The 16,770-nt window shown below is 42.9% G+C and overlaps 2 protein-coding genes across 25 annotated transcripts in view; one reads left to right on the forward strand and one right to left on the reverse strand.

Moving 5' to 3' along the window:
- The window catches only part of LOC119172939 (uncharacterized), a 1,216,589-nt gene that overhangs the window by 587,767 nt on the left and 612,052 nt on the right, over positions 1 to 16,770 (forward strand). For 7 of the 22 annotated variants that reach the window (XM_075891711.1, XM_075891710.1, XM_075891712.1 and 4 more), the window contains one exon: positions 16,429 to 16,530. In XM_075891711.1, coding sequence (XP_075747826.1) covers positions 16,429 to 16,530 — 102 coding nt within the window. Of the gene's footprint in view, positions 1 to 6,020; positions 6,107 to 11,269; positions 11,678 to 12,438; positions 13,718 to 14,918; positions 15,100 to 16,428; positions 16,531 to 16,770 lie in introns of those variants that run through there. The other 15 variants (XM_075891724.1, XM_075891705.1, XM_075891703.1 and 12 more) reach the window with 12 other exon arrangements.
- LOC142813823 (uncharacterized) overlaps positions 1 to 16,770 on the reverse strand; it is a 548,512-nt gene that overhangs the window by 336,692 nt on the left and 195,050 nt on the right. The gene's annotated exons all lie outside the window — the stretch shown is intronic.

Genomic DNA, 16,770 nt, shown 5'->3' on the forward strand with positions numbered 1-16,770 from the left:
AAACGAGGAGCGGCAGCAGCCCCCAGAAAAGAGCAAGCACCCTCCAAGCTCCCGAAGCTCTCTTCGACAGGAACAGCAAGGTCACTGTGTGGCATTGAAAACCATTGCAAGGAGTGCCTTATCTGTACACTGTGCTGCTCTTTCATCGCAGAAGACGAAGTTGACCACTCCAGAGGAACTTCACGCTGTGTATTGTGAGTGCTTCAGTGGTTTTGTTTTTGTCCAGCCAGCAGTTAAGAAATTATGTGTCAGATTCAGCCAGGATGGCTAGAGGGAGTCGGGCAGGCATGTTTGGACATTTGTCTAGCCAAGTAGTGCCAATTTTCGCACTGGTCCTGTTGGAGTTACTGCCAGAATCACAGAAGCTACGTCACCTCTCTAAATGTACAGATGTGTCGGGGAAGATTAGCTGCATTATGTTTTTCTATAACTGATAGCTGCCAACATTCTTCATTATACAGGAGTTTTGTTCCTCACTTATGGGTGTAAAGCCCTCTACAGAAAAAATGCAACACGTCTACTTCCAGAAGACTCCAAGGCCCTACTTGTAGGTTTTTTCGGCTTGTATCATAAGCACCTCGTTTGGGGTACATAAACATTTTATAAACATGTACAGCGAAAATTTTGGGTGGCTGGTCGTTTTGTCGTTATCTTGTTCCCCGCAGTATTCTTAAGCATGTTGTGCATTACGTTGTCAATCTGGTTCATGTGCATAGAAGACATTACGAAGTTTCAGGCTACAGTATAAAAAGCCTGGAAGTAAGCTATCAATAATTTTTTAACAGAGTTGCTTAATCTGATACATGATACATCACTAAACTTTCGTGCGTATTCATCAATGTAAGCTCGTCTTAGTGTTATCCAAAATGAAGATGTGAGTCGACAGATGGAAACATCTAGTGGGGTAATCAGGGTGAACAGTAGAAGTGCTTCAGACAGGCTGGCCGATGTTGCGATAGGAGGACCTATTTTTAGAAGTCACCTTGTCATCCTTGGCGTGTTAGTTTAAATGGGGTCAGTAATGACATCATCTATTGGTATAGGCGTGTGTGCCTGTTATAAATGTTTGTCTGAAAAAAAAAAACCCATAACGCAGAAGAGTGCAGCCCTTGCTTCTTTTCAAGTTAGGTTGCGCTGATACAAAGTGTTCTCCTGTTGGAGGTTGGGGGTAAGGGAAGCAAAAAAAAGATAAATGATAGAAAAGAAGAAAAAAGAAGAAAGAAAAGGGGAATGCAAAGTAAAAGTAGTGCTACACTGCTCCTACTTTGCATCCCCCCTTTTCATCTTTTTTTTCCCTTGTTTTATTTTTTCACCTTTTTTGTTACATTTGCATTGTCCCATCTAGTGCATGAATCAATGACACATGGCTTTGCTATAGCAAAGATGCCTATGTGGTGTTGGATTGAACAGTGCATTGTACTTCATTTAGTTAATTACAGACTGATCAGTCTTGCAATAAGTGCTTCCTGTCTATCACCACACATGTTCAATTGAAAAGTTTGTGCTTGGCTCTTAGTATGCTGGTATATAGCTTGTCTTGGACTACTCAAAATGAATGTTATTTTGCTGCTGTTTATGGTAATGAATTTATCCAACATGAAAATATCTTGCCTTGTGAACTTTGTCGGACCTGCCTTTCTTTTTCTTTCCTATGCAGGCATTGTATGTGAGGGAGGCAGTAACAGAGAGGTGATAGCTTGAGCTTCGGAAGAATAAATGCTGGCAGTGAGGCAATTACGCATCAAACATCCCAGCCATTTTGCCAACCGTCCTAAATGTGTTTTGAAAAAAAAAAAATATTGTGCTCGTTTACTGTATTTTTCTGAAAACAGCAAAATGCTAAAGTATATCGCAGAGAACAAAATATTAAGCCACGTTGGTGCCTTCTGGACTTCCCAGGATGTCGTCTGGGTGTTGTTTGTAAAAAGTAAAGTGTTTCAAAAATACTGCCTCTTCTACACCAAATTTGGCCTTGGTATTAAGTAAAGGTGCTTGTGTGTAGTGCATGAAGCTCAGTAATATTAGTGCAATTTTTTCGCCACATCAAAAGCAAGGAAGTAGTTCTCTTTATATGGCAAGTTATATGATTACACTTTGTCTTAAAGTGGAAATGAATTTTTGAAGTTTTCTTATGATGGTTGTTTTCCTGCATTTGATGTACGACAGCTTCCGTTCCGAAGTTCCCCATGGCCCTCAATAGGAGACTTCAAAAATCATTTTCCTCATTTAAACAAAATTTGTAATGATAACACTTGCCATGTAACAAGAACTGTTTATTTGCTTTCAACTTACATATAAAAGTAATTTTCAATTAGACAAACACACAGCTCAAATTGCATCTCAATGAGGACAAAAACGATTATATAGTGATATTTGTAATCTGGACCTAACATTATTTTTTTTCGTAAAATATAACTTCTGTGCAGTGAGTATTTGTGGCTCAAATATTCATACAAAATGCAGTATTGCCATACAAGAAATGCAAACGATAAACAGTTTGGCGGAATTCTTCAAAGCCTATGTAGCAGAAAAATTGCACTAATGTTACTTGACTTCAAATACTTTAAGAAGCATCTTTACTTAATATGTAGATCAAATTTGATGTGGCAAGAAAAAGCGGTACTTTGAAATTTTTCTCACAAATAACACCCGCACGACATTCTGCGAAATTCTGAAGGTACCCACGTGACCACTACTCTTTTCTCTTCAAAACATTTCTGCAAATAACTATTTTCAGAAGAGTAAATTACCATCATTTTTTAAACTATACATCTGTGATGGTCGCCAGGCAGTATGGTTTGTATGTTTGGTGTAGAAAAGCCCAGTGCAAACAACAACAAATGGCTGAGCATCCTTTGACGCTCGGGCAATTTCGAAAGCATTTGTTTGTTAGCAGCAATTCAGTTACGCCCTTGTCTTTATGCTTAGGCCCAGAAACAAAACACAAGTAACTAAAGTAGTCCTAAGAGTCATGTAGTCTCACTGTTCCAAGGCTTGTGGAGCCTAATTTACTGCAAGCTTCACCATTTTTTTAAAATTCAGATTCAACCAACAGGTTTTGGAGGCACAGTGCATTTTCAGCTAACTTGTTTCACACCAGTTACTTAGATAAAAAGCGGAAAGTAGAGGTAAAAATACCATTTTAAAGGCATTGTAGGTAATAACAAAAAGGACTGCTTTCTTTTTTTGTGTGGTGCTTTGCCTGAACGCTGTGCTTTTTGTGGTATAGTTCATTGTCTAGTGAACATAGGCCTTAAAAACTAACATTAGCCATGTTGAGGTCGATTTCTTGGTTATAGTCATAGGAGACATATAAATAATTATGACTTCAAACTTGATTGTTCTTTTGAAGATTTTTTCCTTGCATAATGATATTTGAGAGTCTTAGTCAATTTTGTTATAAGAAAACATGATGTCATAATAGGGTCACTTTTTGAGGAGTCGTTCAGTTCTACCTTACCTTTTACATTCCTAATAGAGCAGTTATTTTCAATATCGGTATTTAAAATGGAATGAGCATGCTGTATGTAGTAAGGTGTAAGCACTTACAGATAGCACATGCAACCAACTTTTCTGTTGGCAGTTTATTTCCGTTATTCTTGATTTATATGTGGGGTTTCACGTCCGAAAACCACTATGTGATTATGAGAGACACCGTAGTAGAGGGCACTGGAAACTTCGACCACTTGGGGTTCTTTAACGTACACCCAAATCTGAGCGCACGTGCCCACAGCATTTCTGCCTCCATCGGAAATGGAGCCGAGGTTTGATACCGCGACATGCGAGTCAGCAGCCGAATTACTGTTACTCTTGCTCCCCTATATGTGTGCAGTTCGGTTATAGTTATCTGGCTTGCACAGATTTTTAATGGCACCTGCCTGGTCCTGCTTGCTTTCATGTTGATTTTAACCTTCATAAGTTGCTTAGGTTTAACTCTCAAAATTGTTCAAGATGCCAATTTTGTGCACAAACTGTATAGTATAAAGGCAGCAGATGTACATGCACACACTATTAAATGAACACTGAGAGCTTTCACTTGCAGTTCCTAAAGTTTTACTGTGCAGGAAGCGTTTAAATCATAATTTCATAAGGACATAATAATCGATTATCTAATCGTGACAACCTAGTTATTTTCACTGTGATAAGCATGCTGTTTGTTATTTGATGTGGCAGAACTAATTTATACACTCATTCCTTCTATTATTCACATATGCATAACATGAAGGATTGTGTGCCTTAAATTTTCAGTTTCATTCTGTGTGTTATATTTCTTGTGCATGTAAACTATTGTGCTAACATGTGTCTCTGACATTATTTGTGCCAATTATTTTCATTTCCAGGTGCCTATGAAGGACACATAAGTTCTATCGCAGTGACCTTCGAAATTTACAGTGGTGCCGGAGCCTCAAGCAGCATTTCGCCGATCTCCACAAGGCATTCATGAGATAAACACAGCGCCACACTTTCACAGTGCTATGATTATTATTTATGTTTAAACATTTCGTTCTAAAATTGCTGTTACATTGTGCCACCATGCTGTGGCTTAGGTGGAGCTCGTGAAATTGCGGTGCAGTCACCTCATTTGTGTACGATCAAACTGCAATGTCACTATTCACAGCTGGAGCATACAGACAAATAAAAAAACATATTGATTGTAGCAGGGCTGATGTGTATATTAATGCTTCTCTATTGATAATAATAACTTTATAAGTTTTTTAAGTCTTGCATAGAACACTGCATTAATGTGTTGCAATGTAAACACCATTTATGATCGCTAGCATGTTAATTTAGTAGTTTTGTAATGTATTTTATTTTAAAGGTAATTTTGCTTCTGCATCACAACAATAAGTAAGCTAGATGCCAATGATTCAATCCCTCATCATGCACATTTAATAAATATTGTGATTTGTACACAGTATTGCATGTACTCAAGATGTGGACGTCTATTCAATTTACACATTATATTGCTTTGCACTAGATTCAGACGTAACATGCACACATTTCAGTAATTTCCGCATGATACGTCTTTCCATAAGATGCGGAGTCCCCATCATACGTCTTATGCGGAGCCCGCATCATACGTCTTATGCGGAGTCCGCATCATACGTCTTCCATATTCCAATAATTCCGTATGTGAGGTCTCCGCATCTTACGGAACGTTTCAGTAGGGAAAGCTTCTGTACACTCAATACACTTTCCTTATCCTCCCATATCTTCCATAATGAACTCTCCGTATGCCCCATAAGTCTCCTTATCTTTCCATATTTTCCATAAAACTCACTCCATCCACGCCATAAAACTTCCTTATCCTTCCATATACTCCATAAAAAGCATTCCATATATGCCATACATTTTCCTTATCTTTCTGTATACTCCATAAAAAGCTTTCCGTATACGCCATACAATTTCCTTATCCTTCCATATACTCCATAAGAAGCTTTCCGTAAATGCCATACAACTTCCGTATATTTCCATAAAACTCCATTAGTTTTCCGTATGTAGCATAAGGAAATGTTACGGAGTCCATATATTTTCCGCAAGATTTCATACGGAACTTTTCAGTAGGGAGTGCCCAGCCACAGCTTCGATATGAGAGGGGAGTGTTGAGAGAAGCGGGTTGGTTTTGTAAACTCAGGCGACCATGTGAGTACGGAAAATAGCAATGCACCTGGCATCACCTGCACCTGAGCATCTTGTGACAACTGCGACATATAGAGCACTGGGAGGATGCACATCAGCTAGTCCAAACTTGTGATGTATTGGGATGTCGGTTGTCTTCATTAAAACAGAGTTCATGTTGGTGGTGTGAGGTGCCCAGTTTTCTGCTCATTTGTGCAGCGTACACTTCAAAGTTGAGTTTGTCCTATGCTGTATCAGCCAGTAATATTTTTATTAGGTGTGGGTATCCACACATAGTAATCTCACAAATTACCTGGCCTACAAAGTTTTGTGTGTGTTGTGTACTCCTTTCAAGCATAGTTTCTATGTTTTTGCACGGTCTTGTTAAAACTTTCCTGTAGGTTCTGTGTTCTTCTCTTCACACTCAGCAGAGAATGCAAGAGATGCAGAGGCGGTGCATGTACCAGCACTCCCTGTACATGCTAAGGTGAGGGCCACATTTTTGCATATTAGCCTGCTGATGGAAACGATTCAAATCGAGATATGCGGGCACGTTATACTAGAAGGGCCATTGTCTTGTCTTCCGGCACATTTAGCTGGGCATCACTGCTCTGACTCGATGCTCTGACTGCTCACTGCTCTTGATCTGAGCCAGATCATGGTCGTCCTAGTCTAATGTGCAGCAGCTGCTTGCACGAGCAATTGTAGGCTGTTGCTGCGTCTTCTGTTGAAAACAAACGAAGTGCAAATCGTGTGATGAGATTTACGTTGCCCTTCAAGATGGAGCATGGTGCTCTGAAAGAACCGGTGGGCCAATCTCGAAGAGCTTCATATTGACGAGCTGAATGTGACATTAGTGCTCCAAAATGACCAGTAAAATGCACCACTAATTGTATTACTTGAGTTCACGTACTTTCTTGCATATAACCCGCCTCTCTAACTTTGAACTCCCCGAAAAAAGAAAGAAAAAAAAATCTTCACGTATAGCCCGCATGCTTATAGTCGCAACTTCACAGTCACAATCTCGTTTACAAAAGAACTTCATTTTGAAGCAATCGCCGCAACGTTGATGGCACCAATTTCGTTCCTTCAATCATCACCCGACTCGCCACTGTCTCTGCTGCCACCACGTCGGCCAGAATCGCCCCTGGCCTGGTCATGAATCACTGGAATCATACACAGCTCACATGAAACTCACGTGAGAAGCTCATCACGCAGGCCAACATTAGCGCTTCCGTTTGCGCCATCTCCTTTGACACAGCATGGCCACGAATCCTCCGCTTTTCAATCAATTTGACTAACTGCGTCTCAAGAAGGGGGTACAGTCACCAGTCTTCGGTCCGCGAAATCCTCGCTTTATTTTTGCGTGTACTTTTGCGAGAGGTCTTTTTTTTTTTTCACCAGTCGCGAGTACAGGACTTGACGTCGTGGCTCCTCGCAGCAGCTATGATCTCGAGATTTTCTTTCGCGCTGTGGCCCACTCATGGTGCCTCACCAGACAAGGCTGACCAATGTTGCACATTGGTCACAACTGACTTAGAAACAGGCGTTGTCAAATCGCTGTTTTGACCCTGTTGACCAAATCAAACAAAGCACGCAAAAAATGAATCGACATGCTACAGATGGGATCTGGTTATGGCCTGTGTTGGCTTTTATTGGTGTTGTGTTCAAAGCACGCCGGTGTCACGAGCGAGCGAACCCGCGAAGGACCGGTTGCTGAAACTGCTTCCAGATGTTGACTCCTCCCCTTCCCCCGCTCGGCGGAAACGAGCCACCGTCGTTTCCCCCAACAGTTCGGCCGCGGCCTCCATCCGAATAGGAATAAACTTGTTTTTAACCGTTCGAGGCTGTCTGAGCTTTTTGGACTACCGCGACCAACGCGTACGTCCATGGGCCGATGACAACACCGGACATAACAGTGGCGACGAGGAAGTGAATTAGGACCAACGCTACGCAACGATATTGACAAGCTACAAGCTATGGCTACGCACAGGCTCCCAAATCGGCTACCCGAATTCAATGGCTCATCATGGTCATCGTGGTTTGGACGCCTGCAATTTTACTTCGAAGCTAACAACATCACTGATGCAGCAATGAAGAGGGCCAACCTGCTAACGCTGTGTGGGGAGCAGACATACGACACAGTCTGTGCCCTGATTCAGCCACGCACTCCAGCAGCCGTTGACTACGACGACATCGTAGCAGCGCTACAAGAGCACTATGACCCAAGGCCATCGGAGGTCTACTGTCGAGCCCGCTTCCAACGGCGAGACCAACTGGAAGGCGAAAAAGTGGCCGAATACGTAGCGACTCTCAAAAAGCTCGCTGCTGACTGCAATTTCGGGACGTTGACCGCGACAGCTGCAGCTACTGCGCAGGAGGGAGGATCGACTGCCACACCTGCTAACACCACTATGCTCCCCTTGGACGTTATGTTGCGTGACCGTTTTGTGTGCGGACTGCGTGACGCAGGCCTACAACAACGCCTGTTCGCGGAGACGGGTCTCACCTTCTCCAAAGCCTACGACATCGCCCAACGAGCGGAGAGCGCCGGTCACCAGCAGAGGGATATTCGACGGAACGTCGAGCCGGTGCATCACACCAGCCAGCAGTCAGGTCATTCCACGTCTAAGGCGAAATCAAGCAGAAAGACACAGCGCTGTTGGCGATGCGATGACATGCACGATCCCCAGGTATGTCGATACAAGACAGCGACCTGCAATTTTTGCCAAAAACTGGGACACATTAAAAGGGCATGCATCTCGAAGCGCAAACAGCTTGGACCGAAGACTTCAGTGCAACGGAACAACAATGTCGACGCACAGCAGGGCCAGACGCAAGATACAAGCCGAACAGCACTAACGTCATCGGCACTATATGACTTAAACGCCGTTACAGTTCACGATTGCCAGCCTTGCCAATGCAACCACGGAAGCCCGCCAAGAGCCCCTATTCCTGAATGGGAAAGACCAGACACGCCTTGGCACACCCTGCACATCGATTTTGCTGGACCTATCGAAGGGTGTTCGTTCCTGGTGGTTGTAGACGCGTACACCAAGTGGCTGGAGGTAAAACAAATGGCTACAACTACATCGGCAGCAGTTATCGACACTCTGCGGTCGTTGTTTGCAACGTTTGGCCTACCGCGCAAGGTGGTCTCGGACAACGGCACTCCGTTTGTGTCCACGGAGATTCTCAAGTTTTACAGTGACAACGGCGTCTCGTCTGTTACATCAGCTCCTTACCACACGGCTACGAACGGACAAGCCGGGCGCTACGTGGCTGAGCTAAAGCGCGCCCTTACTAAAGACCAGACTGGGACAATGCAACGCTGCATCGCACGCTTTCTCTTCAGACAGCACGACACTGTTCAAAGCACTACTGATCAAACGCCGGCGAAATTGATGTTCGGACGAGAAATGAGAACCCAGCTGACAGCAATTGTCCCGGAGCCCTCAGCGAAAGCACCAACGGAGGAACAAAAGCTCCCGCATAGTAGGAAAATTGAAAGTGGACAGCGCATATACGCCCGCCAGTTCCACAGAAAGCCCGGCTGGGTTAAAGCGACGGCACTCAAACTCATAGGTTTGCGGTCATGGCTCGTTGACATTGATGGAAAGGCCACACGCCGCCACCTTAATCAGCTACGCCATCCAGGTAATTTGCCAAGGGAACCTCTCATTCAAGCAGCCACCTCGACGGAAGCTTCGTTCCACTTAGCCTGGCATCTCACACCACATGAATCGCCGCCGCCAGCCCTAAACACAAGAGAAACGACACCCAGCGAGCGGAGGCTTCTCTTTCTTGTTTTCTTGTTTTCTTGGTTCTAATTCTTGTTTTCTTAGTTCTTGTTGTAAAAATCTTGTTTTCTTAGTTCAAATTTTTTTAATGTTAAAGCTCACTATTCTGAATTTTTAACAGACCAGGAATTTGTTCTAGTAAAGTGGAGATTGAACTAAAGAAAAAACCCTTTTAATATAGTGCTATTATGGACAGGCACAGCCTGTGAAATCTTTGGAGATGGTGGGACGAAGCATTATCTCCAGCTGGCGCATTTTTGTTTTGGGTGGGGTGTGGGGGAGGGTTGGGGTTTTCGAAGTGAAGTTCCGAGCAGGCAGGCATGTGCACATGCAGTGAAAGTAGGCAGGTCTTGGAGAAGAAGCCTATCTATCGTCTACGGCCACAAAGGAGCTTGGCTCGTGTGGAAGAAAGTTGAACCTCGCGTGGATACAGTTGAACATCTCTATAAAAGGCACTGATGTAATAGACAAATAAGTAGGCACAAGAACTGCTCCTTAGAGCATGTGCCCTGCAAAGCTGTCCAACGGTATAAGATTGTGAAGAGATGCAGAGCAACATGCAGCACTCGTCTTTTGACAATACAGTAGCTTCTCAATTAACAGAACTTTGTTAAAGGGAGATGCGATCTGGGGGAAAAAAATGTTGCATTGCTAAGTAGCCCACTCAAATCAATTTTTTGCTGTATATATAGTCTTTTTAGGCTGATTTTCATTATCTAATTAGACTTTTTTAGAAACTAGCACAGTTTTTGTTTTATGCCATGACAATCTGCAAAGTATAGTTCATTTTGGACAAACCTTTTATTTCACTAAACGTTTTTGAGCCAATAATGACTAGTATTACTTTACGTTAACTGTAGAATGCAAATTTTGTTTTTATTTACAAAATACTGCAGGCCCATTTAAGGGCCCCAGCAGAAGGAGCAAGATCATAACATCAAGTATCAAATAAGTATCAAGAAAGGACTTCGGCAATTTAATGAGCACGACAAATTGGAATGTGAGAATTGTTCGAATCCCCAGCTCATACTAATTGCTTACTATAGGTTTGTATAGTAATTATGTAGGTGATATCAAGTATTAAAGGCAGTATTGCACCCTTCACATACAGTCCTAATAATTATGTGGGCGAAATTTCGTCCCGATTGGGCTATGAGAAGTTGCTTAGAACTGGATTCTAAGAAAAATGCATTTTGAAGATACAAGTGAAAGCTCATCTATGCAGAAAAGATGTTTTTTAAGATGATTTCTGTCATCACGAGAGTTTGGCAATCATGGTTATTTTGATCGTGTAGCTTTAGGGAACTCCTGTTGCAAAATTCAATGGCAAGCAGCCAGCTGACAATTTCCAGGGGACTCTAGACAATGAGCTCTTTTTAGTTCTTCGTAGCCACCCTACACTCTTTGAGAGCAATTTTAACATACTTGAAATTTAATTACAATTCACAGTTTTTTTGATCATGAAAGTATAACAACTAAGCTTCAGATAAAAGTTTGTAAATGTAATTTTGCAAAAAAAACTTTAGTTTTTCGACTTGCATGTCCTCTTAAATGGAACAGCTGCTTAAATGGAACAGCTGCCTTAGCACGATTGGCATACTTGGATTCTTTGCCCCTATTCATCCCCCAGTAAATGGAACTGCTGTTGAACAGAACATATTTTCCAGTCTCTTCAGGTTTTGTTTTACAAGAGTCAGCTGTATACCTTGACAAGTGTGTACTCTCTTTTTTTTTTTAAGCCAGGTCTGGGTTATACCAGTAGATTGGCTCTTTCACAGGGAAAAGCCATGCATGTCGTAATCTTTGTGCTCTCACTTCCTCATGAATGATGTCGTTTTTTGTCCTTGCAGGCAGCAAGAAGCGTTGGCCCTGCAGCGCATGATGGAAGCCCAGCGAGCAGCTGCGGGGCTTGCAGCAGGTTTTGCTGTCGCCGTTGCCGCAGCCGCAGCAGCTGCCGCCGTACCTCCTTCACCAACTGAGGGACTGCCTTCGCCAGCGGGACTGGATGGGGTCTTCGTGTGTGCAGAACAAAGGGCCTCCGGTGCCCTCTTGGCACAGGGCACGAGGAACGCAGCAGCAGCACCACCAGCTGGCCTCGATGGCAGTGGCCGGGGAGTGGGATCCTCTTTGTCTGCGGAGAATAGTGGCGGATGCCAGGCAGCTGCAGCGACCCCATCCCTGGGCATCCAGATGGCTAGAGAGGCGGTTGTGCTGGACCCCAACGTTCAGGCCGAAGTGGTCATCTCATCACCCACTGGGTGCGTTACAATTCGTTACTGACTTCTCGGGAATGTAGTAGAACTACAGTATATTGCCGCGTATAAGTCTACTCCGAATATAACACAACCCCCCCAACTTTTGGCCTTGAAATCGGGAAAAAATCTGCAAGTAAATTAAGAAATTAACCGCATTAACAAAACAAAAAGTTTATTGCCAGCAAACTACAACTTGAGCCTTCACGTAGGATTTGTGATCTCGCACTTCGCAAAAACTATGCTCACGCATTCCATGATGTGCCCTCAGAACAAGAATGCTTTTGGGCCTGAAAAGACCACCTGAGTGCCAGAGCCAGACGAAGCGGAACCATTTCAGCACAATCTCTTCCTTGAAAAAGGCCTTCTCGTTGACGCGAACAATGGCTTTAGGGGGGAATTCCTCTTTGAGCATCGTCTACTGCTTGAAAACAATAAAAGCTCGCAGCTTGTGGCCGTCGGCAGTGCAGCACAGCATTACCGTAAAACAATTGTGCTTATTGCCAGTAGTTGTCAGGTGCACTTGCCACTCACCTTTTGCTGACACGGTTCGTTTGCTTGGCATATCACTTGATCGGCGTTGCCGATATGGCCGAGCGTGTAGGCGTGTTTTACCTTCTGTTAACGAACGAAGTTCAAGAAGGCTTCCTTTTTCGTCATATTACTCCGGTGGCTTTTGACAAATAGTCGTACACCGCATCAGGCTGAGCCCATGCCGATTCATTAAATTAGTCACCCATTTCTTCGTAATTTTAAATTCACTGCAGGCGATTTTCAATCCACTTGCAACATGTCGAGCCTTCACCTGAATGTGCTTGTAAGACGCACTCGGGCCTTTCTCCTGCTGTTCACCAACCCATTCGTCGACAGTTCTTGGATGGCAGGGTATTCACCTCCTTTTGGTCATTGGAACGATTTTCGCCATCCAGCACACGCAAAAAGTTTGTCCCTTATTTGTCGCCAACATCGCGCACATTTTCCCGGGATGCCAAATTCATGCTCCTCTGAAAGATTGCTTGTCGATTCAGTGTGAAGGGTCACTTTTCGCTAGAACATTGCACTGTAGCTACGTCAATGCATTGAAGCCATTTTGATGCGGGATAGAGCGAAGGGACCCAGAAAATGTAAGCACAGCGTGAACTTGCTGAGCCTGTGCAGAATTAATGTGCACCCCCCCCCCCCCCCCAATGCACTCCAGCACAGGTCGCGAAAAGATTCAAAGCCCATGCAAAAGCCAAAGCTCTTCGTCCGGCCTCCATGCATTGTGCGTGCAAGGGGATCTCTAGAGGCTGCTTTCGTCTCCTTGATCCACCAGAGCACTTAGTACTGTATTTAGAAACGGAGTAAAATATATTAATTTTAATCGCTCTTGCTACAATATAAATATAAAATAGGTGCATAGTAATAGTAACAACCTTGGTAAACGTTGATTGCCTTACGAATTACGTCTCTTGGAGATTGAAGCATGTGCCCATGCCCTGCTAGTCTCAAGACCTTTAGCCGTCTCATAACAGCAGGCATTCGTCTAGCCAGCCATGCTATGATGTTATGATTTCCAAGTAAATCGTCAAAAAAATTTTTTATTACAGAATTTTTTTGTTCAGTGCTCTAATTGGTTTAGAACAATTGCTGCTTTATTTGTCCAGTTAGATTGGTCTGTTATGCCAACTACTAAATTGGAGCTTGCAGGAGGAAATGGAATGAACAAGTGCGATATGTTCTGTTTAGCAGCAATTCAATCAAAACTGAAAGATGAATAGTGGTGCAAAATTCAAGTACGAAACTAATCGTATTATATTATAGGTAGCTGTTCCACTTGAGCATTGACCCTGATATAGGAGCTTTCCATTCTCCGAGGGTTCAGCAGATATATACCTGTGTTGATTCCCTGTTGTCGATTCCTTCCATAATTTAGTGCTGGGGAGGCAAGTGGGGGGCCACGCCCACCTGCATCACCACATTCACCAGCACCACTACCATTATGCACCAACGCCTCCGCAGTTGCACTCCTTCACGCCCTTGACGTTGGCCCTGCCCCATAATGTGGTGAGTGATGACGCTTTGGCTACTTGCTGCAAAATGCTGGGCATTGCCACATTCGTTGTGCAATTGTGTCTAAATCCGCATGTGCAACAAGCTAAAAGAAAATGATGTGTTACACTCAAAGCTCGTGCACTGACATCTCGGAAGCAACAGTCTTCGAGGTGACACCAGCAATCTGCTGTGACAGCTTAGCGACTAAGCTGTTGCACTGCTAAGCTCAACAGTGCTGTCTACAACGACTGCATTTCTTTAGGCAAAGGGTTTACACTGCTTTAGATTTTTTTTATTTTTTTAAATTTTTTGATCAATTTAAATGAAACTTAGTTTATCTATATTTCTGTGCTCATTTCTAGTATGCCGTTATTTATTTTTCTAGTGTAATGTGTAGTTCAAGACTAAAATACAAAGGATTTCTTGTGTGATTTTCGGAACAACATCTTTCTTACAAATAAATTTTTAGATGTTACACATAAATTTGCTTATTGCAGTATTCAAGAATCGGAACTCATTTCGGTAAACTGTTCTTACTGTTCGGTGACTGTTCTGAACCCATTTGAATAAAAGTTATCATAAATTGAACGTTTGTGGGCGAGCCAATTTCAAACTGGGGTTTCACTCGTGAATGTTTATTATACCAAAATTTTTGTTCGTTGTCTTGTGTCTTGTTGCATTCTGTGTTTCGAAGAGACTAATGCTATCTGCCAACTCAGGGGGGGGGGGGATGAACAAGCCGCCACCATTGTTAAGGTAGCAGGTATTGTGCGTGAAGAAGGCGATAGAATTCACAAACATTTGCTTTGCATTAGGAGTAGAAATATTTTGATGTTGCCTGCCCATGCATTATGTAGTCACCATAAGTTCGTTTCTTTCCCTTCTTCTTTTCCCGGGTGTCTCTGGGTTTGTTCTTTTTTGTGTGGTTGTACAGCCGAATCTCGATAATTCGAGCTCGAAAAGGCCTGAAAATTTGTTCAAATTGAAAGTTCAAATTGATGAAAGCTAAATGAACGGAGGGCTCACAATGCTGTGGCACATGTGCATTGAGCTAACACATGAGGGGGAAGTTTCAGAAAACTTGCGAATCACAAATTACAGGACATCCGTCATTAATTGAAATAACCAGTGATGCACGTCTGCACTCGTTTGCCTTGCAGCGAGTCAATCAATTTTGCACACAGCTTGCAAAGCATTTCTACTTCCGCTTCAGCATTCTCCTTTCAAGGAAAGTTGTGCACGGCAATGTCCAGGGCGACACTCTCTAAAGACGAGGATGACTGCATCTCCACTACAACCCTCTTTGTCATAGCCGCAGCATGGCCAGATGTGACGAGAAAGGAGGAGCGTCTTCACGTGGTGAATAGATCGGCATTTGAGAGATAACTAACGCTGTACGGCAGCTTGCTTTCTTTTCTTTCTCTCTTTTTTCTTTCTGTCTTCACGCACGTCGTTGAAAGAAGGCGAAAGCATGGCACAGGCGCGTCGCAGCTCTGCATTTGAGAGAAAGTAAACATTCCACTGCAGCCTTTTCTTTCCTTTTTTTCCTTCGCCCCCAGCGTTGAGGTGTCAGAGATGCCGCCGCAAGATTGGGTGTGGTGCTGAGGAAATTTTCGAAGCGCAATTGTTCGAATTACCCGTCGCAGATGCTTGCGCGTTCGAATTGCAGGGCGTTTTCACCCATTGGAATACACATTGCTTCGACGGGACCGCAGCAGGAGTTCAAATTAACAGGAAATTAGAATTAAGCCTGTTCAAATAATGAGATTCGACTGTAGTAAGATACTCAAAAATATATCTGCTTGTTTTCTATTATTGACACCCTCACTACTTGTAATCGCAAATGAATTAACCTTGTAAGCACCTATCTTTACATTTCTGTATATTATTCTTTGCTGTACAAGTAGTGGACCTATTCAGAGAAACTGCAACACGCTAACTATTAACATTGCATGAAGCATTTTCTACCCAATACCATCTTCAACATTTTCTTCTCTCTCTCTCTCTCTCTCTCTTTTTTCGTTGATAACCAGTATCTTAGCACTTGTATTTATTACTGGGTGTCTGGAGGCATAAATGTGAACTGCCAGATCAGTGGTGCCATTTGTTGGCAGAAACATCAGCCACATTGATGGAGAACTGTTACGATAGTTTTTTATCCACCTTACTGCTGGAGTAAATTTTTGATTTCACTAATGTGAATGCGTTGCCTGTTTTTGTTTTTTTAGTTATAACTGCATCAGTGCTCATTCAGGATGAAAAGCCACACATACGAAGCTTTACATGTTACTACCAACCTCCGATAACCAAGTATTATGCAATAACCTATACAGTAAAACTGATAATTGGGCTTGTCCATTTTTTTTTTGGTCCATTTTTTGTGCAAGCTAAACAAAGGTAAATTAAAACCCATACAACAAGCCTGCATATATATATCGAACCCACATTTAACAAATTGAATAGCTGTAAAAAGCCCTTGAATACCCATATTTTTATGCATAAATTTTTATATATTTCAGGCTTTCTATATTGTATAGAACTTCATTGTAATGTTCTTTAGATTCAATTTATCAGAGTTTGACGATACTAGAATACTGAACATGTCAAGTTTCCCTGTATGTGCATAAGTTATTACAGAGCTGCCAATAGTCTCGGTTTTAATGGAGGCCCATCTGTTCTAAGCTGGGTGAATCTGTTTTTTTTTTTTTTCTTTCTGTGCCCAGCAGCAGAGGTTCCCGAACCTGTATGCTATTTCAGTGCTCTCCGATATTCCTCAGTATGTCTCACTGCCCCAATACATGCCCCTGCTGTCCAGGGATGTTCAGGTGAGTTTGGGCAGCGTTTTCAATTTTGCGGCATTACGCACAAATGAAGCACCAGTGGAAGAGCCAGTGTTAACTTTTCAGCACATTACAATGTGTTTTTGTTCCATGTCATAGTAGTCTGGATAATAAGGAACTGATCTTTCCAGTTTTTTCAATCTGTTTTGGTTGTGGATGTGGAAGAGGTTGTCTGCAAGAAGTTAATGACTGATATGAAACAAGATTAGTGCAATGGACAATGGA

The sequence above is a fragment of the Rhipicephalus microplus genome, chromosome 4 (genome assembly GCF_043290135.1).
Source record: "Rhipicephalus microplus isolate Deutch F79 chromosome 4, USDA_Rmic, whole genome shotgun sequence".
NCBI classification, from domain to species: Eukaryota; Metazoa; Arthropoda; class Arachnida; order Ixodida; family Ixodidae; genus Rhipicephalus; species Rhipicephalus microplus.